At 23.0% G+C, this 26,739-nt stretch overlaps 6 protein-coding genes across 6 annotated transcripts; 3 read left to right on the top strand and 3 right to left on the bottom strand. All coding sequences in view use genetic code 6, as the record gives it.

Moving 5' to 3' along the window:
• Window positions 1-613: 613 nt before the first annotated feature.
• TTHERM_00410200 (LITAF-like zinc ribbon domain protein) lies at window positions 614-1,710 on the bottom strand. The gene has a single exon (XM_001020813.2). It carries the CDS (start codon window positions 1,670-1,672, stop codon window positions 1,094-1,096), a length of 579 nt encoding a protein of 192 aa, XP_001020813.2. The 5' UTR covers window positions 1,673-1,710; the 3' UTR covers window positions 614-1,093.
• An 830-nt stretch (window positions 1,711-2,540) lies between these two features.
• TTHERM_00410190 (hypothetical protein) lies at window positions 2,541-3,866 on the bottom strand (the record flags this gene model as incomplete). Its single annotated transcript, XM_001020812.2, has 1 exon — window positions 2,541-3,866. One exon carries the CDS (start codon window positions 3,864-3,866, stop codon window positions 2,541-2,543), a length of 1,326 nt encoding a protein of 441 aa, XP_001020812.2.
• Window positions 3,867-4,889: 1,023 nt separating this feature from the next.
• On the top strand, window positions 4,890-6,471 carry TTHERM_00410180 (zinc carboxypeptidase family protein; the record flags this gene model as incomplete). The annotated part of the gene is made up of 7 exons (XM_001020811.3): window positions 4,890-4,997; window positions 5,123-5,176; window positions 5,233-5,562; window positions 5,618-5,783; window positions 5,886-6,195; window positions 6,242-6,374; window positions 6,424-6,471. The coding sequence occupies 7 exons, from the start codon at window positions 4,890-4,892 to the stop codon at window positions 6,469-6,471; spliced, it is 1,149 nt and encodes a 382-aa protein (XP_001020811.2).
• Window positions 6,472-7,050: 579 nt separating this feature from the next.
• On the top strand, window positions 7,051-15,054 carry TTHERM_00410160 (chromosome condensation regulator RCC1 repeat protein; the record flags this gene model as incomplete). The annotated part of the gene is made up of 21 exons (XM_001020809.2): window positions 7,051-7,213; window positions 7,339-7,460; window positions 7,531-8,061; window positions 8,122-8,434; window positions 8,490-8,642; window positions 8,842-10,058; window positions 10,109-10,722; window positions 10,782-10,934; window positions 10,993-11,279; window positions 11,400-11,814; window positions 11,870-12,537; window positions 12,584-12,635; window positions 12,702-12,766; window positions 12,989-13,146; window positions 13,208-13,321; window positions 13,375-13,827; window positions 13,887-14,123; window positions 14,180-14,324; window positions 14,380-14,536; window positions 14,587-14,832; window positions 14,937-15,054. The coding sequence occupies 21 exons, from the start codon at window positions 7,051-7,053 to the stop codon at window positions 15,052-15,054; spliced, it is 6,381 nt and encodes a 2,126-aa protein (XP_001020809.2).
• An 810-nt stretch (window positions 15,055-15,864) lies between these two features.
• Window positions 15,865-24,113, top strand: TTHERM_000410159 (chromosome condensation regulator RCC1 repeat protein; the record flags this gene model as incomplete). The annotated part of the gene is made up of 21 exons (XM_012798816.1): window positions 15,865-16,024; window positions 16,133-16,230; window positions 16,383-17,006; window positions 17,126-17,441; window positions 17,522-17,674; window positions 17,724-18,976; window positions 19,119-19,708; window positions 19,786-19,950; window positions 20,000-20,487; window positions 20,548-20,977; window positions 21,028-21,695; window positions 21,749-21,806; window positions 21,881-21,948; window positions 22,002-22,159; window positions 22,208-22,321; window positions 22,376-22,810; window positions 23,001-23,237; window positions 23,288-23,432; window positions 23,505-23,652; window positions 23,710-23,937; window positions 24,002-24,113. The coding sequence occupies 21 exons, from the start codon at window positions 15,865-15,867 to the stop codon at window positions 24,111-24,113; spliced, it is 6,648 nt and encodes a 2,215-aa protein (XP_012654270.1).
• Window positions 24,114-24,925: 812 nt separating this feature from the next.
• On the bottom strand, window positions 24,926-25,441 carry TTHERM_000410158 (RING finger protein; the record flags this gene model as incomplete). The annotated part of the gene is made up of 1 exon (XM_012798815.1): window positions 24,926-25,441. One exon carries the CDS (start codon window positions 25,439-25,441, stop codon window positions 24,926-24,928), a length of 516 nt encoding a protein of 171 aa, XP_012654269.1.
• Window positions 25,442-26,739: the final 1,298 nt, after the last annotated feature.

Genomic DNA, 26,739 nt, shown 5'->3' with positions numbered 1-26,739 from the left:
AATAATTTCTAAAACGTGTTTTATTTAATATAAATTCATGCATATGGCTAATATCTTACGACTTTTCTAAATATTTAATTTTATAAATCTAGATTCAACATAAATAGCGATCAACTTTTTTTTATGAGTCTTAAAAATCTCTACATTTAAAAACGAAAAATTATAAGTTCAGTCAACTCCAAGCTATTATAAGATAATCATCCATCTAAAATCAATACAGTCAATTTTTATTTTCTATATTTTCATAGTATAAATTTTTATATTTTAAATTGAAATTTTTTTAATTTTTCATTTTATTATAAAAATAGAATTAGCCAATTTGTAATTTAAGATATTAAAATTTAATATTTAAAATTAAATTTACTTAAAGGAAATAACATAAAAGTAAAACTTACCTTAAAAATTATGATTACCTGTCCAGAACATTTTTTAGCAATATAAAATATATATATCCAAAATTTTAAATAAAATTAAAAAAAACTTTGAATATATTCTGATATAAAAATAGTAAATACACAATACATATAAAAAAAAATTCAAATATTTGGTCAAATTTGATATTATTTAAGTTCATTATTAATTTTAATTAAATAAATAAAATATTTACAATCAATAGTGTAAACTTTTAAATGATAATTTTACTTTTAGATATAAATATAAACAAACAAAATAGAGTTATATAAAATTTATAAATAGTTTTAGAAATAATTCATTTTATTTTATTTTATTTGATGAAATTGTGTTATGATAAAAAGGAATTTACTTATTCTTCAATTAGAATACTCTCTAATTAGAATTTATAAATATTATAGTTTGTTGTATTTTTTTGAGACGTCTATGTCCACCAATAAAACTTAACAAAGTAATTTTTTAATTATTTATTTCAAATTTTAATATTAATTCAAAATGTTATTAAAATAATTTTTCTGAAATAATTGATAATTAAATGCCATGGAGAAGCATTATAAATTTAAATTAAAAAGGGTTTGCCGTTTATTAATTAGTAGGAGTTTTTTTTTCCATATATACACTAGTGAATTAACTAGATTTACTATTGTTATTTAGCTTTACAATATACAAGATTTTTTTTTTTTCAGCATAGTCTACAAAGAAAAACCTTCTTTCCTAAATATGTTTTGCACTCTCCGCAGTTATGTATATAATCTTTGCACTGTTTCTGCATAAAAGGAATAAATGCACAAGGAAAAAACAAAATACATAATCCAAGAGCTACAGAATAGGTACCGCACCCATACTCTTCTTCTACTTATGTGATCACAAGCTTATTACATTTAAAGCAATAAAGAGTTTATGGTAGATCAGAATCAGGAAATTGTTCGAACTTTAACTAATTTAAGCTTTTATTTAATTGCCTACTCAAAGGAGATGTTATTTAAATTTTATTATTTGCTGCTCTCATACTCGTAGGTGTTTAACAATAATTCTAATTTTGACTTATTTATGAATTTAATTAGAGTAAAGGAGTCATTAAAGGCACTCCATCTTGACTGATAGGTTAACCTATTGCAAAAGTTTCCATTTCAATCGGCTGTATTTAATTAAAATTTTATTTACTCTATACTATCTACTAATATGAACCTATACATTAACTGCTAGGAATTCTTATAACATTTATCTAATGGTTTGGAGTGCTCTATAAAGATTTTCTCATAACTAATTACTGACTTATATATTAATTAAAATTTTTGATTTAAATCTTTGTTTTATAAAATATAAACTACAAAATAAGGGAAATTAACATTCATATTGATTGAGGTAAGAATTGTCTAGTTAAATACTTTATTAGTAAAATAATTATGATTTAGATTATTTTAGTAATTAATCTAAAATCAATCAATGAATACTTAACTTTTATCATTTTTCTTTCCTTTCTCAGATTATTAAAAAAAAAGTCATTAATATATTTTCAAACTATTAATTTCTATATATTTTTAGGTAATTACTAGATCCATTCATACACTATATGATAATATCCAAACTTTTTCTTATGAGATTTTACCTTTTTCAAAAAGGATTTTTTTTCCCTCTTAATTTGCTAGAAAAATCTTAATATCCATTACGAGTCTTACATGTAACATCACAGCAAAGTGGGTTTGACTGCAAATTATTTCTTAAAAAATAAATATTATTTTTATTATAACTTATTCATTCTTGATATTTTTGATAAAAAATCTACTTTTTTTCGATTTAATTAATTGTAACAAGCAAAAGAGTAAGAAATAGCTTAGAAAAGTTAAAATAAAGTCTAAAATATATCTTAAATATTTAATGATAAAAAATAAATATTTAAAATCAATGTTATGAACATAGAAAAAATATTTAAAATTAAAGTTATGAACATAGAAAGATTACTAGATTCGTTTAATAAAAATAGAAAAAATATTTCTGAGTAATAAAATTTTATTGAAGTATTTCTTAAATTTATTAAAAAAAAGTATTTTATTTTTTGTTATATAATTAAACCAATAAATAAAAGAATAAATTCATTATAAAAAAATAACTCACAAAATATGCAAATATCATCTAAACTCTACTAGCCTAACACATTTTCTTATCACTTTACTTTTTTGCTTTTTAGACTTTTGCTATTTGAAATCACAAATTAAGTGACTTAATTAAGGGTTTTTGGAAATGGAATCAAAATAAGCTTAAATTATCTAATTTTTCATAAAAATTTCTATTTAAATTATTATTATAACACTTTTTAAGTTTTTTAAACTTTGCATACCATCAGATATTCCTTGAATCCCATCAAAATCGACATATACTTCATCTATTGTAAAAGAAAAATATTTCATATTAATCAAATACTTCAAGCCATATCCCAATATTTAAACTTCCTTATTTCCGATAGAATTGAATTTATCTATAATAAATGATAAATCTATAATATTTTATAAATTTTTAAACGAATTAGCTATTTCTTAAACCCCTAATAATCCTATATTGTTGAAACTTCCAAATTATAAATGCAAAATTTATAAATTTTATAACTTGTTTATTCCTTAAAACAACCCTTTAGTTCCTAAAGAACTGATATTATTTTGTAACCCAATATTTATGCTCAAGCTTTAGAGCTGAGTTAGGTATTAGAGAGCTTTTCCTATACTAGTTGTCCCTTTTTATCCAATACTATTACCTGCTAAAAAACTTATATCAAGCTTTTATAGCTAGTTTAAATTCCTAATACCTTTTGCGATACCTTTTGCACCTTCACTCTGTATGTTATTTAACTGGCATATTTACAAATCAAGTTCTTTTAAATTTTTCAAAAATATAAATGAATTTCCTATAAATTTAGCTCCTTAAGGTCCTATCATATTATTCCATCCAATAATTAAAGTTAATTTCAATAAATATGATAAATTTTAAAAGGATTAGCAGACACCACTGATACCAATTTCTCTAATATTGTTAAAGTCAAATTAAATTTTTAGCTCTTGCAAATTTTGAAAGTTTGATATAGATTAACCTATCTATAAAATTCCTTCTTAACCCAGATTTTCTTAACTTTAAATATGAAGTGCAAATCTTTTAATTTGATAAGAAACTAACAGTAAATTATCACAAAGGAAGCTCACTGATTACTAATCTATATTATCTCCACTAATAATTGTTAAATTTAATTCTTCAACAATGTTATCCTCTGAAAGACTTTCAAATTATTAATTTAAATTATCAATAAAAGAAATAATCTTCTTTTTAATGATAAAAGAACAAGTTTTATCAAATATTATAGATTTAATTGAATCTTAGCTCTAATATTCTTCAATCAAGCTGTTGAAATCAATTAAAAAATTTGTTAATTTGCTTTCCTCCAATTAACAATTTTTTTCATCCTCCATCTTCTTATATTTATTAATTTTAATAAATAATATAAATTTTTTAATTTTTATATTTTTTATCAAATTTGAAATTAAGAAAATTTATTCAAACGAAACAAAATTTGAATACATTCAATTTAATTAAATTGATCAGTTTTTTAATTCTTTTTGCTTTTTCAAATATAATAAATGAACAAAACTATTTTTTATTCTATTTTCATTCCTTAAAATGTAAAATTTATTTAAAATTATAAAAATTAATTTTATTCTAATCTTTAATTACTTATTTAAAATTTATTTCATCAAAAAAATTATTTTTATCTAAAAAAATTAATCAAATATTTTCAGCTGATAAATATTTTAATGGAGATTATTTTTTTGTTTGTAAAATTTTAAACAAAAAAAATGTGGATTTTAAGTCTCAAAAAATGAATGAAACCTAGATATTTAGAATACAAAAAATCCTTATAATTAAATATTTTACAGGGCTTTACAGTATCACAATTGAAAAAATTTGATATTAATTTCTTTCTCTTGTTTTAAATATATATTAATTAAAAGATTAGAGAAAATATTTTATAATTTAAAAAATATTTTATTTCTAAAAAATTTTTAGGAGTAATTATTTTCTCAGTTGAAATGTTATATTCAATTATAAAACAAGGTAATTTATATGTAAATATTTAATTTATTTAAGCTAATTTGTTTTATTTGTTTGAGGTAGGTAGAATTTAAAATATATTAACTATTTAATATATTATAAAATATTTTAAATTTAAAATTCAATTTTAAAAATTAATTTTTTTTTAATTTTAATTTTTAAGTTTTAGTATGCATACAATAGTAAACAAATATTTATCAATTTTTTAGCTTTTTCATATTAGTTTTTTTTATATTCAAATTCGTTTTTATTTTTGATAAAAACGATATCCAATTATATTTGCAATTTCACACAATTAATTAATTTACATTCATTTAACATTTATTAGGTATAACTAAATTTATAAAGATTTAGTTTCATAGAGAATAGCAATTATTACAAAAATGATTAAAATAAACAAATTTACAATAAGTTTAATAGTAATAACAACACTGTTTTTACAAGTCTCTCAATGCTCAAAGATAAATTTTGATATCTACCATACTACCGATGTAAAAAAATAGAAATATTTCATTCTTTTACTGATTTTTATGTAGAGAATGAAGTATAATTTATCAATAACATACATACATAGATAAAGGATATTTACAATCATTTTTTATTTAAAATAAATTAGGAAATAAATCTACTACTTCAACAGCTAGATGGTAATTGTGAAGGCTATAGCTTAGTAATTTTTTTTGACTTCATATAATTGTTTATTTTATTTTACATTTAATTTAATAGAATTTGGCTAATGATGATCCTGATATTTATGAAGTCACTTTAAGCTCACTAGAAAGCGATAAACCACTTAAAGCACTTATAATTTTTGGCGAGCATCCAAGAGAATTAATATCACCTGAAACTGGTTTAAATTTTCTTAAATCTTTATGCGGATAAAGTTAATTTGGAGATTATGAACTAACACAAAAAATAAGGGATAACTATGATCTGAAGCTAATCATTAATTCAAATCCTAATTCTAGAAGATTAGTAGAAGAAGGTGATTATTGCAAGCGTGAAAATCCAAATTTTGTAGATATTAATAGAAATTGGGGTAGTCACTGGGAACATGTAAAATTTCTTAAAAATTGAATGTTTTAATATTTAATACATGAATATTATTTAGGTCTAAGATGAATAAAGGTAAGTTAATTCAGGCGAAGCTCCTTTTAGCGAAATAGAAACTTAGGTTTTAAAAAAAATAGCCACTGATTTTTCACCTAATGTTTTCATTTCAATTCACTCTGGTACTTTAGGTCTCTATACTCCTTATGCTTATACAAACTAAAGAGGTAAATAAATTAATTTTTATATCATTTGATTTTAATGTATTTATATTTTTTTAAATTTAAAATGTTTTATTGAAATAACTATGTTTATTTAAAATTAAATAGCTGAAAGAAATGAAGAACATATGATCAATATTGTGAGTGATATATAAAAAAAATATTGCAAAAATTGTAGTGTTGGAGCTGCTGGAAAAGAAGTAGGTTACCTTTGTCCTGGAACTTGTTTGGACTATATTTATGAAACCCTTGAAGCTGATTATTCTTTTGCATTTGAAATTTATTCAAACGAAAATGAAATTCATTAAGCTCTTGAAGGTAGTAGCTTTTTACAAATGAGATCTAGAAATCAAAGACTTCGTCATACTTTTAGAAGAAGCGAATAATTCCGTCCATCATCGTGTTTCCTTCAATCCAGGTATTCTTTTTTTCAAAAATATTTTGTTAAAATATTTTTTTAATAGTTCTGAATCAAGCAACGATACTGATTCCGATAGTTTATCAGATCTTTTTTCAGATAGTTATTAACAGTGCTTCTTATTTTTTAATCCTGAATCTCATGATGATTATGATTTTGTTATTGATAATTGGACAAAGGTAAATAAATATAATGAAAAACATATTTTAATTTATTTAAAAATATTAGGCTCTTTATGAGACTCTTAACCATGTTACTGATAACAAAACCTTATGAAAACATTTAATTTAAATATATTTAATACATAAATAAATGTTAATTATTTTATTCCTCATTTTATTTTTTCATTTTTTCTATTGTAAAATTTCAATTTTATCCAATTTAATTTTTAAATTTAATTATTAAAAAGTTTAAAATAATTTAATAAAAAATAGAATAAAATGTTAAATCTTTGAAATACATGTTTTAAAATATTTACATTTAATATATTGTCTATGAATAATATGTTAAATAAACTTGGTTAAATATATTTTTTTAAAATATATTATTTAGCAATTTTTTTGAAAAAAATTGTTTAGTATATTATCTTGATCGTTTAAATAAATGTTAATTATTTATTTTACATATTTAGATATTTTATATTGAATTAATAGTTTAATAAAGATATATTTTTTGAAATAAATGTAATATTTTAGATGATAGAAATTAAAAATTAATGTAAAATTTAGTGTATTAAATTAAGAATTATTTATTAGATTGATAAATCTTTTGGTTATTATCAAGTTTTCAAATCATTATTTTAAAAACGTCAGAAAGAATACTATATAAAATTTTACTATATTTATTATTATTTTCATGTCAAAATATAAAATTGATGAAGCAAAAATAAGAAGCTCTGATGCATTTAAAAATTTATAAGAAGCCTACGAAAGCACTCTTCAAATGAAGACTGATTTAATTCATTCCAGAATCTCTGCTGGTTTAAATCATGGACTTGCAATAGGCTATTTGAGTCATTGTATGAATTTATTCAATATTTAAATATTTTAATTTATTTATTTTTAAAGGTTTTTTACTTTCAAAAAATGAGCTATGAATTAAAATGCTATCATTTATATTTTTAATAATTCTATTTGTTAATAGTAGGAGCAAATCCTGATAAAAACCAATATATAGCGCCAACTTTATTGGGAACGGGAAGCAATTAATATGGTTAATTAGGAAAATAAGTGAATACAGTCTATACAAATAATTAAGATAGAGAAGTAAACACTAAACAAATTTTATAATAGAAAGAGTTTTTCTAACTTTTTATTACATTTAAATTCTTAAAAGCGATTTGAAAAGATTTTTTTGGTTCATAATTAAGAAGAATATTATCCTATTTAAGTTTGCTGTGGCTACAGTTTTTCTTTAATTTTGGCTATTGAAGGTAAAAATTTGTAATGGTTGGATAAACTAACATAGGCTAAAGCTGAAAAATATGAAAAATCAGAGTATTAAAACATTAAATAAGAAATGTTTTAGGAATTATTAAGCAAAACTAAAATATTCTTTGCTGGAGAGATCGGCATTCATTAAGAAGACAATCCAGCTATAATTAAAACTGAGAAAAAAAGGAATTTTTTAAGACATCCAACTAAACTCAAAACACGAAATTTTGATAGAAACGTTTTAAGAATAGATTTAGGTCAAAAAAATCATACTATTGTTGATAGTAATTAGTATTCAGAAAATGATGCACTGCTTGCTAACAATCAAGTAATTCTAGACATAGAAGAGAATAATTATTCTGACGATGACGAAGACGATGATAATGACACAAAAACTTTTACAAATAGAGAACAAGAAATAAAGCACGAAGAAGTAGATATATTCATTTCAAATAATATAATTGATAATAAATGATTTAAATAAATATCTTAGAAATATTACAAATACTGTATCAGTGATGTTGTTTAGTTACCTAAAGGAATAGGGGGAAGAAAAACCTTTGTAGTTTAGATCTGTTGTGGACTCAATTTTTGTCTCATTTTAACTTATAATTTCTAAGTCTTAGCATGGGGAGATAACTCCTATGGTAATATAGGCACAGGTGATTTGGATTATTAGGAGAAACCAAAAATCATTTAGTTTGATGAAAACAAAGGAGATGATTCTAGAATTTAATTTATCTCATGTGGTGCAAATCACTGTGCTGCAGTATCACTTTCAGGAAAACTTTATACATGGGGATAAGGTTAAAAATCAATATTCTTATACAGCTACCTAAAATTATTATTATTTATTTAAAGGTATTTAAGGCTAGCTTGGTCACTAAAATGTGATGAACTTAAGTATCCCTACAGCAGTAAAAAGTGAGTTGTAAGAAAAGAAGGTAGTTTACGTTTCTTGTGGCGGAGCTCATACAGTTTGTTTGACAAACGAAGGATATGCCTATTCATTTGGTAATAATAAATTAATCATTTAAATAAACTATTTTTTGTTGTTATTTTTTTAGACTTCAAATGAAATTTTAGCAGACGAAAATCTTAAATAAATCATAAAAAATGGGTTAATTTATCAAATAAATTTTTAAGTTGCCTTATGAAGCTTTACTAGATCAATATCAAACATTCTTAAAAAAATTTATATTATTTTTAATAGGAAATAATAAAAATGGATAGCTAGGATTGGGTGACTAAGAGTAAAGAAATGTTCCTGTGAAGATACAAAAACTGTAGAATTATTTTATAGTAAATGTAGTCTGCGGTATGAATAATACATTTATACTTACTTAGGTGGGTAAAATATTTGCTTGTGGAAGTAATTAGCATAATAAACTAGGTTTGGATCAGCTATTTTATTAAAAAGATAATTTTTTAAACCCTATTGATTTAGATATAAATTTTTTGAAGGGTGTTAACAATCCTAACTTAAAAGACGTTTATATCTACTAAATAGCAGCCTCTCCACACTTTACCTATGCACTAAGCAACTAAGGTTTGCTAACTACTTGGGGATTGTAAGTAAATGATTGTCTTGGAAGAAGCATAGATAACTACATTTCGGAAAAAATGAAAAATTTGAGTAAGAATCGTACAAATATGCTGATTCCTTGCTCTACTAAATTTAGGAATTAAATAGATTCGTATACTACTTATCATAAATTTTATTATCCGATTCAGAACTCTACAATATTTAGGGCAAGTGAAAAGGATTTTATCTCAAACGATATTGTTGATATTGAGTTAGGTGTCTTTCATACTATGGCTCTAACTAATGCAGGAGAAATCTATGTATGGGGAAGCAACCAAATGTGTCAGCATGGATGCATAAGTAATATTATAAGACAGGAATATGATGAATCAAACGAGAAAAACATCAACATTATATAAAATGATATATCAAAAGAAACTCTTCCTTCAGTCGTATCATTCTTTAACATCAAGGAAAATAGACGTATAACTTATATTGCAGCTGGATACGAATATTGCATGGCTATAGAAAATAAACGTTTGGTTTATGCATGGGGACGTAATACTGATGGATAGTTAGGAATAGGAAAAACTCAATATTATGTTGAATCTCCTCAAATGGTACTTGGTTTAGAAGGAAATTTAATGAAAGCTATTGCTTGTGGAGAAAATCATACTCTTTTTTTAACTGATACTGGGTAAGTTTACTCTTGTGGGTCAAGCAAAGATGGAAAATTAGGGTTAGGTAACAGGACAAACACTTAGCTTTAACCACAATTGATTACCAATTTATCAAAAGTAGAGTAAATTTCTTGCGGTTAATCTCATTCTATGGCTTTAGCTTAAGATGATTTCTTTAAATAAGATGATGACGAGGAGCATGCAAGATAGATAAACGTTAAAATGGTAAAATTTTTTAAACACAAGGTATTTATTTAAAAGAATTCTCATTAAAGGTAGTTTATACATGGGGAAATGCATGGGAAAGTAAACTTGGACATGGAGATAGAGAAAATTTATATGAACCAACAAAAATTCAATCAAATTATTTATTTAAATACATATCTGCAGGATCTCACCATAGTGCTGCACTAACTACAGATGATAATCTTGTTGTGTGGGGACCATACAAATATTTTGGTCATACAAAACCTGATGAGAATATAAAAGGAAAAAAAGTTATTACAACCCAGCACGAATATCATGAATTTATGAAGCCCACTCTCCATCCAAAAATAACTGAAAAAGTGAGACATGTATGTCTTGGTGACAAAACTACTTTTATAGTGGCTAAAAAAGACAATAAAATATATCAGTATGGAATATTTGAAACAGATTTCAAAGAGTTGTTAAAAATTCATAAAAATAACAACGAACACATTCTTGAAAAAATATTACCTTTTAGAGGAGGTACAGGAGATCAGGAATACTATGAAGTACCTGTGAATGAAATTAAAAAAATTGCTGTTTCTAAAGATCATGTTGCCGTCATTGGCAAAAACTAAGTTTACACTTGGGGCTATGACAATTTAACTGGAAGATTAGGACATGGATACATGTTTAAAGATACGTAAAAATTTTTATTTTTGCAAAGTTTTGATTTAGTTAGCAATGTTTAATTTATACTAGAAATAAAAATCAAATCGAAAACATTCAAAATGAGGAATAGGCTGAAGCTGATTAGCGCTAGAAACCTTAACATGATTTAACTAAAAAACTGGAAAAGCCTGAATATTGTAATTATATCAACAAATATCTTCAAGAGCAGCTTAAAATATTTCAGTAAAATCATAAAATATCTTCTTATTATTGACTAATTAAAATTGATTTTTTTATAAAGAAAAAAGCAATAGCAAGGAAATGAAGAAGCAGAAGAAGAAGGAGAGAAATCAAGTGATGACGACTCTGACCCAAGAGCAGATGAAGAAAAAGGTTTCGAAGATTAAAATAGAGAAGATAAAAAATCTTCAAAACAATATACTTAGATTAGATCAATGTAAGGAACTAAAGTTAATACTGTAAAATCAGTAACTGTGATCAGCAGCGCAACTCACGATAACAGATAACAAACTTAATTTTTTAACAGAGACAATCAAAATAGATAAAACACAATGAGATCAAAGAAAGGTATTTTTTTTTAAGATTTCATTTTAACCATTTCTATTAAAAAATGAACAAATTTTTAAGAAATAATTTTGTTATTATTGTTAATAAAATAAATTTATTTTGATAATTTAAAATAAATAGCTTTGACCATTGTACAAAATTAGAACATTTTTTTAATAAACAATAAATAAAACAACCAACAATTATACGAATAGTTTTTCTAAAATCCTTTAAATGTGAAATCTACTTATGAAAAATTAACTGCAAGAGATAAACCTGACCTCTACTCAATATTATCAGAATAGTATGGGCTTTTAAATGAAGAACGTATTCTTTATGTATATGATAAAGTTACTGCTCTTTAAGGAGAAATATTTTTGAGATACTAAATTTGCTAGTAGCACTTGAACCATAACAAGGCTTTCAAAAGAGCAGCTTAGTCTTAAGTTTTAAAAAGAATTGCTAGTTAGCCTTTCAATATTTCTTATTCTGAAAAAAATAGTAATATTTTGCTCAAGTAGGACTAATATTAGCCTTTTTTGTCTAATAAATTTTAGTAAAACTTCATTTTTAATGCTAATATAGATTTTATTTTTATATTATTTAATAAGTTATAAAAAGCTATTCACTTTAATGCAACTTCATCCATGCTATTTGATTAAAATATATGAGAAGAAAATGGATAAAGATTAGTTTATCTAATTAGTCAAAGAGACGTTTGGGGAATTAGAAAATAGTGCAAGGAAATAGAGACTGTATACTGAGTTATGTAAAAAAATATTATATATTGACTTAAAGGAGAATAACAGCATAAAGGATTCTCGTAAGCCTCTAGTTTTGAATACAGATAAAAATAGTTCTTTCAGTTATGTGTTTGTTAAATTATTTATTCATTTTTATGAGAGTATGTCTGATTTAATTTAGCTGAATAGAAAGTTTAGATTAAAAGTTGTTAAGACTTTAGAAGATTTAATTCAAACTAATTCTTCAAAATATCAAGTATCTGAAGACTTATTTGTTTTAGATAGAAAGCATATTGCTGAAAGTGGTGATTATTATAAAACTGATGAATAAATAAAAGAACAGCTTGACAGAAACTAATATTCTGTGAAAGAGTATTTGTAGCATTTCTTTAAAGATAGAGATTTCTTATAAGCAGCAAGTAGTTAAAAAGTTATTATGTGTGAAAAGTTAAGAGAGCTTATAGGTTTTGCGATTGAATATATCCAATAGAAAAGACCTTTTGAAATTATTGAAAACATTTAGTACTGTATTTTAGGTAATATTATATTAAAACTGATCAAAAATAATAATTTATATTTAAGGAATTATATTTTAGAGTATGTTAGATAGTTGCTAAAGCTTATACTCCAACTAGTAAATCTATTGATATAACACTGCTAAAAAAGATTTATTAATTATAATCATATAAAAAATATATAGAAATGGAAGCAATTTCGAGTGGATTATCAAAGCTATTAAAATGTATATCTTTCTAGATGAAAAGGGTATTTAAAATTATTAATAATATTTAAAAAGCTTTAATTTAATTCTATGATTAAAAGAATTTTTAATTTTATTCTAGGATTAAAAGAATGTTTTATTTTAAGATTAAAAAATGTTTAATTTTAAAAAGTTAGTGTATCATTCATTATTAAATCTTAATATAATGTTTAATTTTATTTTAAGATTTAAAAAATGTTAAATTTTATTGTAAAAATTTAAAATAGATAAAAAGAATTAGGATATAAATATCTTCATAGAATACATAAAGTAGTAAGATGATGAAAGAAGCAAAATATACGAACTATTAGTTGGAAAGTCTTTGCCTAAAAAATAAATATCATATTATAATTTTATCTAAGATATTTACAGTCATTCTATTGAGGTAAAAAACTTTAGTAAAATGATATGCATATATAAAATAATTCTAAATTGATTATAAAAAGAACTAAGACGATTATGCCTTAATATCACTGAGCACTCTAGAAAAGTTAACAAAATTTGTCTAAAGAGTGAATATTCAATTCAATCCTAAAGAAGAAGAGGATTTCTTTTTCAAAGTATATTAAATTATCTTTTTAAATATTTACTTAATCTTACATTTTTGTAAAAGTGTTGCAAAAGTCTTAAAGATGAGTAACCTAATTTTGTTACGTCAACTGTAGAAAAGTAGCATGAACAATTAAAAGTTAAAATAAAACTAGAAACTAGACAATTATTTTACTCATCTAACCAATTTTTAAAAAAATGCAGTGATTGTGAAACAGTCTTGCAAAGAGATTTCTTAAGAAGTCATGATATGGATGTAAAAGAATAGTTTTAAATGTTTAATCCTTCGAGTTTAGAATCTTGCATAGTGAAATTGGTGCAAGTGATAACCAAGTAAAATTATGATGATTTATTAGCTGGAAAGCAGTAAATTCAGCATTTGTGTGGTAAATTTATTGCTAAGTTATAGAATAAGGCTAATAAAGATGGAAAAAATTTGGTTTAAAATATTTAAATTGTTAAAAATTTTAGTAAAGCATTCGAAAATGCTTACGAATTAGAATATTCTAATGAGAGTGTAACTAACCAACTTTTATTAAAAAAAAATATATAAATTAAATAATTTTTTTTTTATAGCAATCAGAAAAACTGATTATCCCTTCTGATTTAAGCAAGCAAGTTCTTAAAAGTTTAATAAACAGAATTGATAACTAGATTAATCAAGTTGTTAAATATTACAATAAAATGGAAACTCTCTATAGAGTTTATTTTAGCATCAAAACAGTTCTAGATAAATTCATTTCAAATGTAGATATAGCAAAATCTTAGCAATTTAAAATAATCACAAACAGCTACTACGGCATAGCGAATAGAGTAAACATTAGTTGAAAATATTTAATTAAATATTTTTAAATTTTAAATGTCAAAAGGATTTAGAAAAGGTTATTGAGAGAGACCCAATAGCTATTACCAGCAAAATTTCGGCTTCAATTCACGGGATGGATCTAAGTACTTTTCTTTATGAAAACATAGACGTCTTTTCTAATAAAAAGCTTAATAATATCAAGGATGATTGTAATTTTAAAGAAAATATTTAAAAGAAATAATAAACAAATTTTATAAAAATTAGATTAGAAAAATAAAATTAAAGACCATTTCATATAACTAAATATGTTTGGAGAATATTCAATTTATTAGCTTAAGTAAAAGGGAGTTATAAAATCTATAGATGATGAAGTAGTAGATATACTTAAGACTTATTTACCAAATAAAAATAGTCTTAAATCGTAATTTAAAATTAATTTCTATTATTACTAAATTTTTAAAAAATCTTTAGGAAAAAAAAATAAAAGAAAGATATCAAATCAGATATCGAGAAGTGCTTGTTTTATATTTTTAATGACTATGGAAATAAATATGTGAGTGTAGATGTAGTATATAAAGGCGGAGAAATTAGTATTTTGACTATTCTATGTGGATTAAAAGGAAGCAAAGAACTTAGAATAGATCACTTTAGAATTGATAGAGATACTATCCTTTCTCTAAGAAAATAGCGAATCAGAGAAGACATTTCAAAATAAACGTATAAATTTTGAAATTAAAAATTAAAATTAACATTTTTTATGAATAAAAGATAATTTTTAAGTTCAATAAAAATTAATCAATTTTTTCAAACATTAAATAAAGGATTAAATTTGGATTCACTACTTTTTAGAAGAGTTAATTGCTAAAATTATTAGAAAAAATGGAGGATCATTACAGTGTTTATGAATATATTTATTCAAGCAATAATTGTACTGTATGATTAACAAAATATTTATTCTTTGAACAAAATATTATTCATTTTATTAAGTACAGTGATCAAAAATTCCTTTATTTCAAATTCAATTACTGTATATTTACCATTATTTGTAGCTTATTTATTTATTTTTTATGTAAAAATTGAGAGTATTTTTAAATCTAAAGAATATAAAAAATTCAATTATTTATTGTAAAGTTACTATTATTTTTAACTTATTTATTTATTTTTTATGTAAATATTGAGAGTATTTTTTAAATCTTAAGAAAATAAAATAGAGATAGGGAGAGACAATTTAATTTTTTTCTCAGATTTTTTGTATTTACCATTATTGGTAGCTTATTTATTTATTTTTATGTAAAAATAAATTGAGAGTATTTTTTAAATCTCAAGAATATAACAAATAAAATTATAGTATATTTACTATTATTTGTAGTTTATTTATTTATTAATTTATTTATTTTTTATGTAAAAATTGAGAGTATTTTTTAAACTAAAGAATATAAATGAGAGGTAGGGTGAGACAATTAAATTTATTTCTCAGATTTTTTTAAAAAAAAAAGATTTATAATAAAATATGTTATTAACGCCAAATATATAAACCTGTTTTAAAATTTACCTTAGTATTATGCTTAAATTTAAGTAAAACGCAAAAATTTGCATCAATAATTTTATGAACATAAACATATTTATTAATTTATTTATTTATTAACAACTATATAATAAACACACAAATTTTGTTTTGATTAATGTTAAAAAATTTGAAATTATTTAAGATTCGAAGATTTGTTTATTAATTCTGCTTCTTAAGTTAAAATGTAAACAAAGTTAAATGAGAATCAAATACGTTTAAGCGGAGCATATAAGGTTATAGATAGGCTTTATGATAATCCCAATCCAACCTTGATTCCTGATATTTTCCACAAGAGAATTTCAAGTGGACTCAAACATAATTTAGCCATTTTTTATAATAAAAGTAAATCTGTTTTCTTAAAAATTTGTTATTTCAACATTTATTTATAACTTATTGCCATTATTTAAAAATTATTTTTTATTGATCATTAAAATAAATTTTATGAATTAGCTGTTTAAGATTAGATATAACCTTGTCTCTGCGGATGGGGAGACAACTCTTTATAATAATTGGGAATAGATTTAACAGGAAATTCTGAGGCATCATTTGTAAAATGAATATTTTGTTTTTACTACCCTAATTAATTTTGAAGATTGGGATTGATATCATATTTTAAATAATTTTATTTAGAAATAAATTTCAAATGATGTTAAATATGATCAATTATTTTTAAATAAGAAATTAATATGGAAATTATTAGGAAAGCCCGAGACCAATTTTTTTAGAGTATAGAAAAAATCAGTATTATCCTCTTTCTGTAAGCAGTGGTTTAAACCATTCTCTTATTTTAGCTGTAAGAAGTGCACTTGTAGAGGAGCACTAAAAGGCTTTAAATGACATAGAAATTTAAAGCAAAATGGGAATTAACTAGTAAGAAATAATGGATTAATTAAAAAATGATTTTATGGAAGATATAAAATTATTTTATACTGGTAGAATTGAATATTCTGATTTATAAAATTAAGACTTATGCATATATGAATTCAAATAGTAGAAATAAGAAGATTATATTGAAAATTTTGATAATGGTATGAGTATATAAATAAAAAATCCTGATCATGTTAACGTAATTAGTAATTTCAACTCTCCTATGGAAAGTGCTACTAATTTACCATTATTGGAAGATGTTCATTCTGAAAATAAAAAGATTACTATCTAACTAACGCCAAATTAGGAAATATAACAACTCCAAAAATAAAATTATTTAACTTCAAAAATGAAAACAATTAAAAGAGCTCTAAGTAGAGAAGATGATTCAATTTATTTAAATACTCCTAAAAATAATTAAATGTATAGGGATTCTTTTGAAATTAATATTTAATCAGTAAATAAATTATTATTAAAGAATGAATTAATCTTTTATTGATTATTTTTAAACTATAAAATACTAAAATTGTAAGTATTTATTTATTTATTTATTTACCTTTTTTTATTTATTAAAAGAACACAAAAGTTGACTACAGATTTATTATTGATGAAGTTGTTGAAATAACTTAAATAAAAGGTTTTAGTATGTTTTCTGTTATATAAATTGCTTGTGGATGGTCTTTTTGTATGATATTAACTCGCAGTCACTAATTATTCTCTTGGGGAGATAATAGGTCCGGTAATTTAGGATTGGGAGATACCAGATATAGAATTAAACCTTCTCTTGTTTTATTGGAATTCGGCAAACCATTTTAAGTAAGATTTATTGATTGCTAAGCATAACACTCTGCCGCAATTTAATTAGATGGGAAGCTGTATACTTGGGGCTAAGGTAAAATAAATCTTTGAATATTGTTTAAAAAATAAATAATATTTTTAATAAAATATTGAATATTATTTTTATAATGAAAGGATTAAATGGTTAGCTTGGAATAAATGCTTAATCGAATATGCTTTTACCTTAAAGAGTAGGTGGAATACTTGAATAAAAAAATATTACTTAAGTATCTTGCGGAGTATTTCACATGGCATGCATAACAAATGATGGATTCTGTTATACTTGGGGTAAAGTTTATTTAGTTTTAAAATTATTTTCTTAAAAATTACTTTTTAGGATCAAATACGAATGGATAATTAGGACTAGATAAAGATCTGCCTTAGATAAATTATCCTTGTGTTGTCGAAAGGCTTTAGAGCTATTTTATTATATAAGTGACCTGTGGCTATAATAATACATTTTTTTTCTCTCAGAATGGTAGATTATATGGATGTGGAAGTAATCAGCATAATAAAATTGGATTAGATTATAATAACTATTCCAAAAACAGTAAAAATATTTACTTACCTGTAGAATTAAACAACACCTTTTTAAAAGGAGTTTCGTTTTCTAAAATTAATGATTTGTATATTTACTAAATTTAATCATCATTTCATAGTACATTTGCCCTCTCAAATAAAGGCTATTTGACTAGTTGGGGATTGAATGTTTAGGGAATATTAGGAAGAAAAATATCTACTTTTTCATCCTAGGAATTATGTGGTCTAGATATAGACTATGATGATAAAGTTGAAGGCTATATTCCTTAACGATACGAAAACTCTTTTATACCAAATCGTGTATAAATTGACTATTTAGGATTTAATTAGTAGATTTTTGTGCCTATCTATAATCAGTAGTTGTACAGAGCTAAAAAGAGAGACTTCATATCAAGTGAATTTGTAGATGTTTAACTTGGTACTTTTCATTCTATGGCTTTAACAAATGCAGGCGAATTATATATTTGGGGTAGTAATGAGTCTAGTCAGCACGCAGTTGATGACTTATAGATTGAATAGGCTTATGTTGATTAAGCAATAAGCAAAATTAAAATAAATGTTTAAACATTAGTAACCTCATCTTTGCCTAGTTTAGTAAATTTCTTTGATATTAAAGAAAATAGGAGAGTTTCTTTTATAGCTTGTGGAGCAGAGTATTGTATGGCTATAGAAAATAGAAGAAAAGTATATGGGTGGGGGAAAAATGACTAAGGATAACTAGGTATAGGAGCTATATCTACTATAGTGCACAAGCCAACTGAAGTACAAGGATTAGAAGGTTTACTTATGAAATAAGTGGCTTGTGGATAAGTTCACACATTATTTCTTTCCGAAGAAGGCTGCGTGTATTCATGTGGCTCACCGACTGATGGTAAACTCGGATTAGGAAAGAGAGATGCTATATAATTATTCCCAATGAAAATATAGAGTCTAGCCAAAATTGATAAGGTAGCTTGTGGATATACACACTCTCTTGCTCTTGGAGAAGATGTATATGTTGATGAAGATTTTGATGATTTTAACTTATTACAAAATGAATTCAACAAAAAGGTAAAAAGATTTTATTATTCAAATTATTTCATTTTTTCTAATAAAAATATAAAATTCAATAAAAGATCATTTTTTTAAAATTATTCAAAAATCTTTAAAATTCTTTTTTACAAAAAAAATTATTTATTTATTTATTTTTTAGGTAGTTTATAGCTGGGGGAGTGCATATGAAAGCAAGCTGGGTCATGGAGAAAAGGAAAATCTTTTTGAGCCTAATAGAATATAAGCAAACTTTAGCTTCAGAGATATATTTGCTGGTGGTCATCATAGTGCTGCTATAGATAAGGAACATAATTTAATAGTATGGGGACCTTATATATATTTTGGTTATTAAAAGCCCGAAGAAAAGAATAAAAAAAATTATAGGTAAGATGTAAATGAGTTTATCAGACCTACGCTTCATCCTAGATAGTAATTGATACAGCAAGTTTAAAAAGTAGCCTTAGGAGATAAATATAGCATTGTCCTAAATAATATAAACCAAATATTTTAATGGGGTGTCTTTGATAAGACTTATGAAAATAAATGTAAAGAGAACCCAAATTTAACAAGGAATTAAATAAACGAATCTCTTATGATAAATATTTAAAAAATTAATGCTCCTTCTTCGACAATTACTCAAATTGCAGTCGCTAATAACCATGCTGCCTTAATTTCGAAAAATTAGCTTTACACATGGGGATATGATATGAACACTGGCAGACTTAGTTAGGGATATGAATTCTATGATCAGTAAAATATTTATAACATTTTATTGCTTTTGTACAAAATAGAAAGGTATTTTACTAAATATTAATTAATTTAAAAAGATAATTAGAGGAGTAAAAGATGATAGATGATGTTTACTAGGAAGATTAACAAGAAAATTAATAAAAAGAGAAAGCATAAATTACAGATTTGAATAATTTAGTTGAACATCCTTAATCTTGTTAGTATTTAAACAGGTTTATGTTTGACAAGCTGAATATTTTTAAGTAAATTTTGGAAATTAAAATTTTTTAATAACTTTAAATAAAAATAAAGCACTTTATAAAAGCAGAAACATGCTTAACTGAAGAAAAAACAGCACCATAAAATTCAAAATTTTGAATAAAATAAATATAAAGAAAGCTACAATGATCTTCCATAAGATTTTTAGGTAGAAGAAGAAATAGAAGAAGATGATGAAGATGGTATTGGCGTAAAGGATATTGAAGAAGATGTAATGGCTGATTTTAATGACCTAGAAAAGAAAAAAAGAAGGGACTAACTTAGAAAATAGACTGAGATAAGAATAAAGAAATAGGAGCAAAGATAAAAATAGCACCAATTATCAATATAATAGCAACAATAGTAAACATCAATATAAGTTAAGTCTTCTGATATAAGAAAAAGGACATTTATGAAACCCAGTACTTATAAAACCATTCTTTATGAGTCATCTATGGTCGAATAGAGTCAATCTAAAATTTTAGGGTCATTTAATTAAAATACAAAAGAATTTAAAAAATTCAAGACATTAGAAAAAATGTGTAAAATTATATTTTAAGTTTAGGATTAATTTATTTATTTATTTATTATTGGTTTTTTAGATAAAACTAGTAAGAATAACAGCCCAGCTGAAAAAAATAAAATGGATCTCTCATTAAGCCTCCAAAAACACTAGATTGTACAAATAGATATTAATGATTTTTACACTGATCCAATTAGAAATAACACTTTGTACTAAGAAATTATGCTTTAAGGAAAACCTGAGCTAATGGCTTTAATAAAAGATGAAGACGGATATGGAATTTTTGCTTTCAATAATATTATCAACTTGTATGATAAAGTTCTTAATATTTAGAATGAAGTGAAGATGGATTTCAGCAAATACAAGGAGTACATGGAATAGCAAATCAAAATGAAAACAGTCATCTAGTCTAAAATATTTAAAAGAATTTAAGAACCTCCATTCCAAATTTCAGAAAAGAGCAATGAAAAAAATATTATCAGTGAAGCTTATTTGAATCACAAGTTATCGTAATTTAGTTTTTATTTCTTGATTTTAGTCTTATAATATTAAAAAATAGATACTCTTACTTACTAACACAATTGACTACTCATCCTTGCTATCTCATTAAGATTTATGAATCAAAAAAAATGAAGGAAGACGATTTTTTTAATATTGTAAAAGATATTTTTAACGAAATCGAATCTAATACCAGATTACAGAAAGTTTATATCGATATTTGCAAAAAAGTTCTTCACTTAGATATAAGAAAGAAGTCTCTCAAAAATAGCAATTTTTCTTTAGATTTAAATAAAGATACATCTCTCAGCTACACATTTGTGAAACTTTTCTAGTTGCTGTATGAATCATTTACATAAAATATGCTAATAAACAGAAATTTCAGGATATTTTTGAGATAAAAAGTATTAGACTACTGCAGTTCTGATACAGGTTCAAATTCAATAATTTAATAAACTTTGTTTGTTCTCAAAAAGGATATCATTATCAATATTCATGGACATTCCAATGAAGAAATAATAAAATCTGTTTGTATATAAAACGCATACAAAATAACACAATTTTTTGATTAAATTCTTCCATTATTAAATTTTAACGCTAATAAAAATGATACTACCATCAAAGGAGCTCTTCCAGAAAAGATTAGAGAGTTAATATAATTCTCATCAGACATGATTCTCAAAAAGATTGGAGAAGAAAATGAAGATAAGTTAAACTAAAAGTTTTTATGTAAATAATTTGAAATTATTAAAAGGAAAAATTAAATCATTAAAAAAAAACAGATATGATTACATCGAACATCTTTAATTATTGTGAACAAAATATAGATAGATCAAACTTGTAATAAAAATTTTTAATTTATTTTGCAAACCAACCATTTAGATATTTTCTTATTTGTTTCTAACTAAAAATAGGCTTCTTAAGTACAACTTTGATTCAATAATATCAATTTTCAGGCAGTTTATAAATGGAGACTTAGGTGGTAATGATAAAATTAAGAATAATCGATAAAAATTTAAATTTAAATATTAAAAGAATCATAGTCAGAAGAATATTAGGTCATCAACACTTACATCAAGGCTAAAGAGATAGAAAAAGATATAATTTACAAAAAACTAATGGGCAAAAAGAAATAGAGAAAAATAAATAATGGCTATGAAAATATCACAGAAGTATATACCGGCTCTACTAAAGTAAATTTATTTTAGCTGTAGCTATTTATTTTAAGTTTAAATTAATAGTACTAGGATGATAAAATTTTAGTGAATTTATCAACTCTAAGCAAACTAACTAAATTCCTTCACAAAAATCCAATTTATCTCAAATAAAACTCTTCTGAAGACTTTATTTTTTAAGTAAAATAGATAAAATTTTCATTTAAATTAAAAATTAAATAATTTTTTATTTAGCTAATTGAATAACTCTCTAAAGATACAACTAGTTTTATATATCAAGAGTTGGATTAAAAAGATGAAAAAAGAGTGTGTGTTAAGCTAAAAAATAGGTTATTTTATCACTTTGAAACTGAAGGGTTTAAGAGGTGTACAGATTGTGGTATATATCTGCCTTAATCTCACTTAAAAAGCTCTGATCATAATTTAATAGAAAGATTTTTAATATATAATCCTGAAGAAATAGAAAGCTTAGCAATATAGTTTATTAAAAGAATACCTAACAAATCAACCTATGACTAAATATTTGGTGGAAAAATATAGTTTGAACAATTTATTAATAAATAAATATCCAATTTTTATAGAGAAGGATAAATTTTAGATGCAAAGGCTTTATAAAACTTTAAGAAGAAATTTGATAATTATATCCTTCAAAAACAAAATGAGGAATCTGTAAGTATTTATTTCTTGACACATTTTTGAAAAATTAATCAACAATAATTTTTTTGGAAAATAAATTTCTATTATATTTTTTCAATTATTTAAAAAATTACATTAAGCAATAAAAAAAAGCAATATTATAAAATATAATTTTATTTAGATATTTGTGTTGTGATTTTTTATTTTTTAACTAATTAAAAAGTATGACTTTGAATCTGCTTAATAGAAAAACCCTTAATTGGAATATTTATAATCTCTTAAAAGATTGCTAGATAAAAAGACTATGCAAATTTTATCATATTATCAGAAAATGCAGAGTCTTTATAGGGTATTTTTTGAATTAAGGAAAAGTCTATAGGATTAAATAAAATTAATTCCTGTCAAGAAAGGTTAATAGTTTTTGATTTTAAATAATTGCCACTTTGGATTAGCTAATACCGTACTTTAATTTTTATAAAAAAATATATTAAATATTTTATTGTATCTTAGGAATTATAATAATTGTTAGATTCAAATCCTAATTCTGTTATTGAAAAAGTTTAAAGCTAGCTTCATAGTAAAGATATGAGCAAAGACATTTATGCCAACATTGATTTCTTTTCTAAACACAACTTAAATAAAGTTATTTAAAATAGTAAAATAATTATTTAATTTCAATCAAAAAGTTTGTTGCTTTTATTTTAAATTTGACTTTAAAAAACTTTAGTTAAGAATTAAAATATGAGCGGAGATTTTGTAAGCATTTACATGTTTGGTGAATACTCTTACAACTCTTTAAAGCTTAAAAAAGTTGTTAAACAAATAGATGATAAAATTATTACTTACATAAGTGAATATGTTGGCTTTAAAAAAATGTAATTATTTTCTTTAATGAATGTATATAAAATATTAACATTGATTTACCATAAAAGTAAAAGCGTGGAGTAAATTGAAGATTGCTTGTTTTATATAATATCTAATTTCGAGAAAAACAAAATTACAATTGATGCAGTATACAAAGAATAAGGATCAAGTATTCTTAATGCAATATGTGGAGGTAAGAAGTTTAAGCAGTTCAGAATTGATCATTTTACTATTACTCCTGACCAATTAAAAGATATGAGAAAATAAAGTCTCACATAAGAAGGATCAAAGCTAAAGTAAATAAATAAATAAATCAATCTTTAATTTTAGTTTTTAATTGCAATACTATTTTATAAATAGTTTGAAATTAGGGTATACAACATTTTTGTTGAAAGGATTTCTCAAATTGATAGGAAAAATAGAGGACAACAAAACCATTTACCAACAAATTTATATCAGCAATTCACTTTGAAAAAACTATTTAAATCTTTAGAAAAAATATTCATGCACTACCTAACGAAATAATAAACAAAAAAATATAAATCCATCCATCCATCCCTACATTAAAATTTTCCATTACAAATAAACTAACTTACTAATAAAAAAACTACCTACTTAATTACTATAATAAATACTAGTAAATTTCAAAAAATTAATTTTTTTTGAAACAGACCAATAAAACAAAAATTAATAAATGAATTAATTTAGTGTATATTTCTATTCTAATTTTGTATTTTTACTCTGTTTTTATGACCTAATATAAATTTTTTTTAAATATTTACAAATATAATTAAAATTAACCTATTTATAAAATTATTAAGTAAATAATTTATTATTTTGCAAACAGTATTTATAAATATAAATTTTTATTATAGAAAACTAAAAAAAAAGATAATATAAATTTTAAAATATTAATGAAGAAAATAAAATAATTTTTTTAAAGATTTATCTTCTTTAATAATTTTAATTTTTTTTTTCAAATAAAAAAAATAGATATACAAAATAATATATCAACTCAACTCAAACAAATAATTGAGCTAAGATAGAATTCTTTTTAATCTAATTTTTAGAAATAATAATTAAAAAAATAATTATAATAATTTGTTAGGTGTTTATTGATAGACTTATTTAATCAAAACAAAAAATGAATTATATATTTATAGATTCCTATTCTGATTATAATAAATAATTAAGTTAATTAATTTAACTTTATATGGTTTTTACTTTACTTACTAAATATAAAGAAAGATTTGTTTGTTACTTCCTATTTTTATATTTATTATATCATTACTCTTATTCATAATCTTGATTTATAGGGATCAATCTTAGAATTAATTTTTGCTATCCTGCAATAGCATAGTCTTAAACATAATGTGATTTTGCTACATCATAAGAAATTATTTTCCCTACAGGGCTTATGAAATACAATTACTTCTAAAATTTTAATTGATCAAACGATTCTCCTTTTAATATGGAAAGTTATATAATGATGTCTTTGAAGGTTGAATCATTGTTAATCCAAAGAATTATAATTTGTTCGAATAATGGACATTCCAAAAATATTTATTGACTTTTTTCAAATATCTCATAAGGTATTCGTTTTGCGCATGACTTTCTTCTGCAATTAGGACAATTGGCTACTTTACACATTTTATGATTGAGTAAACTATTATAGCAAGAAATATGAAAGATATGATCGCAATTCAATTATAAGGGAAGTTGGTCTCCATTTGAAAATTCATCACTTAGACAAATAGAACAAGTAAAGAAACTCTTATCGTACTTTTTTAAAACACTCATTTATAATTAAAAAAGTAGGCAAAATTTGAAAGAAACTAATTTTTAAAAAGTTTTCTAATCTGATGAATTTAATTAATATTCTAACTCTTTAATTAATTAAAAATTTATAACATTTAAGGTAGATACTTTTTTAAATTTTTGCAAAATAAACTAATTATAATTTAAATTGTTTTATCAAACATTTTCTCATTTTTAAATTTTAAAAGTATTTTCTTTTTTTTTAATTTTAAGCTTCACAATTTTTTGTAAATTTACTTACATATTTAGTTTAATTTTTAAATTTTTTGTAGTATTTCAAATTTTATTCAAATACATTAAAAAGTATTTTCTTCTTGAATAGAATAAAATAATTTTCCTGCGATATCATAGTCTTTAACATAATATGATTCGGCTACATTATAAGAAATTATTTTCTTCGCAGGGTTTATGAAATATGATATAAATTTTCAATTTATCAAATGATTCTCCTTTTATTATGGAAAGTTATTTAATGATGTCTTCGAAAGTTAAATCATGGTTAATCCAAAGGACGATGATTTATTTGGAAAATGGACATTCCAAAAATATTTTTGACTTTTTTCAAATATCTCATAAGGTATTCGCTTTGCACACGACTTTCTTCTGCAGCTAGGGTAACTGGCTTACTTTACACTATTTATAATTGAGTAAAATATTATAGCAAGAAATATAAAAGATATGATCACAATTTAATTATAAGGTAAGTTGCTCTCCATTTCAAAATTCATCACTTTGACAAATAGAGCAAGTAAAGAAAATCTTATCGTACTTTTTTAAAACACTCATTTATAATTAAAAAAGTAGGCAAAATTTGAAAGAAACTAATTTTGAAAAAGTTTTCTAATCTGGTGAATTTAATTAATATTCTAACTCTCTAATTAATTAAAAAATTATAACATTAAAGGTAGATACGTTTTTATATTTTTGCAAATAAACTAATTATAATTTAATTTATTTTATCAAATATTTTCTCTTTTTTAAATCTTAAAAGTATTTTCTTTTTTTTAATTTTAAGCCTCACAATTTTTTGTAAATTTACTTACATATTTAGTTTAATTTAAAAATTTTTCTTAGTATTTCAAATTTTATTCAAATACATTAAAAAGTATTTTCTTCTTTAATGTAATAAAATAATTTTTTTGTTTAAATTTCTTACTTAATTTACCAAATATTATTAAAATTAATTTTAAGATTTAAAAAAATAATACCCAATATTATAGAGAGCTATCATTTTTAAAGTTCTAATAATTATATATTTAAAAATTTATATATTAATATAA

This window comes from Tetrahymena thermophila (assembly GCF_000189635.1).
Source record: "Tetrahymena thermophila SB210 genomic scaffold scf_8254555, whole genome shotgun sequence".
Classification (NCBI taxonomy): Eukaryota; Ciliophora; class Oligohymenophorea; order Hymenostomatida; family Tetrahymenidae; genus Tetrahymena; species Tetrahymena thermophila.
Note: the sequence above shows the minus strand (reverse complement) of the source record. Positions and strands in the feature narration are given on the sequence as shown.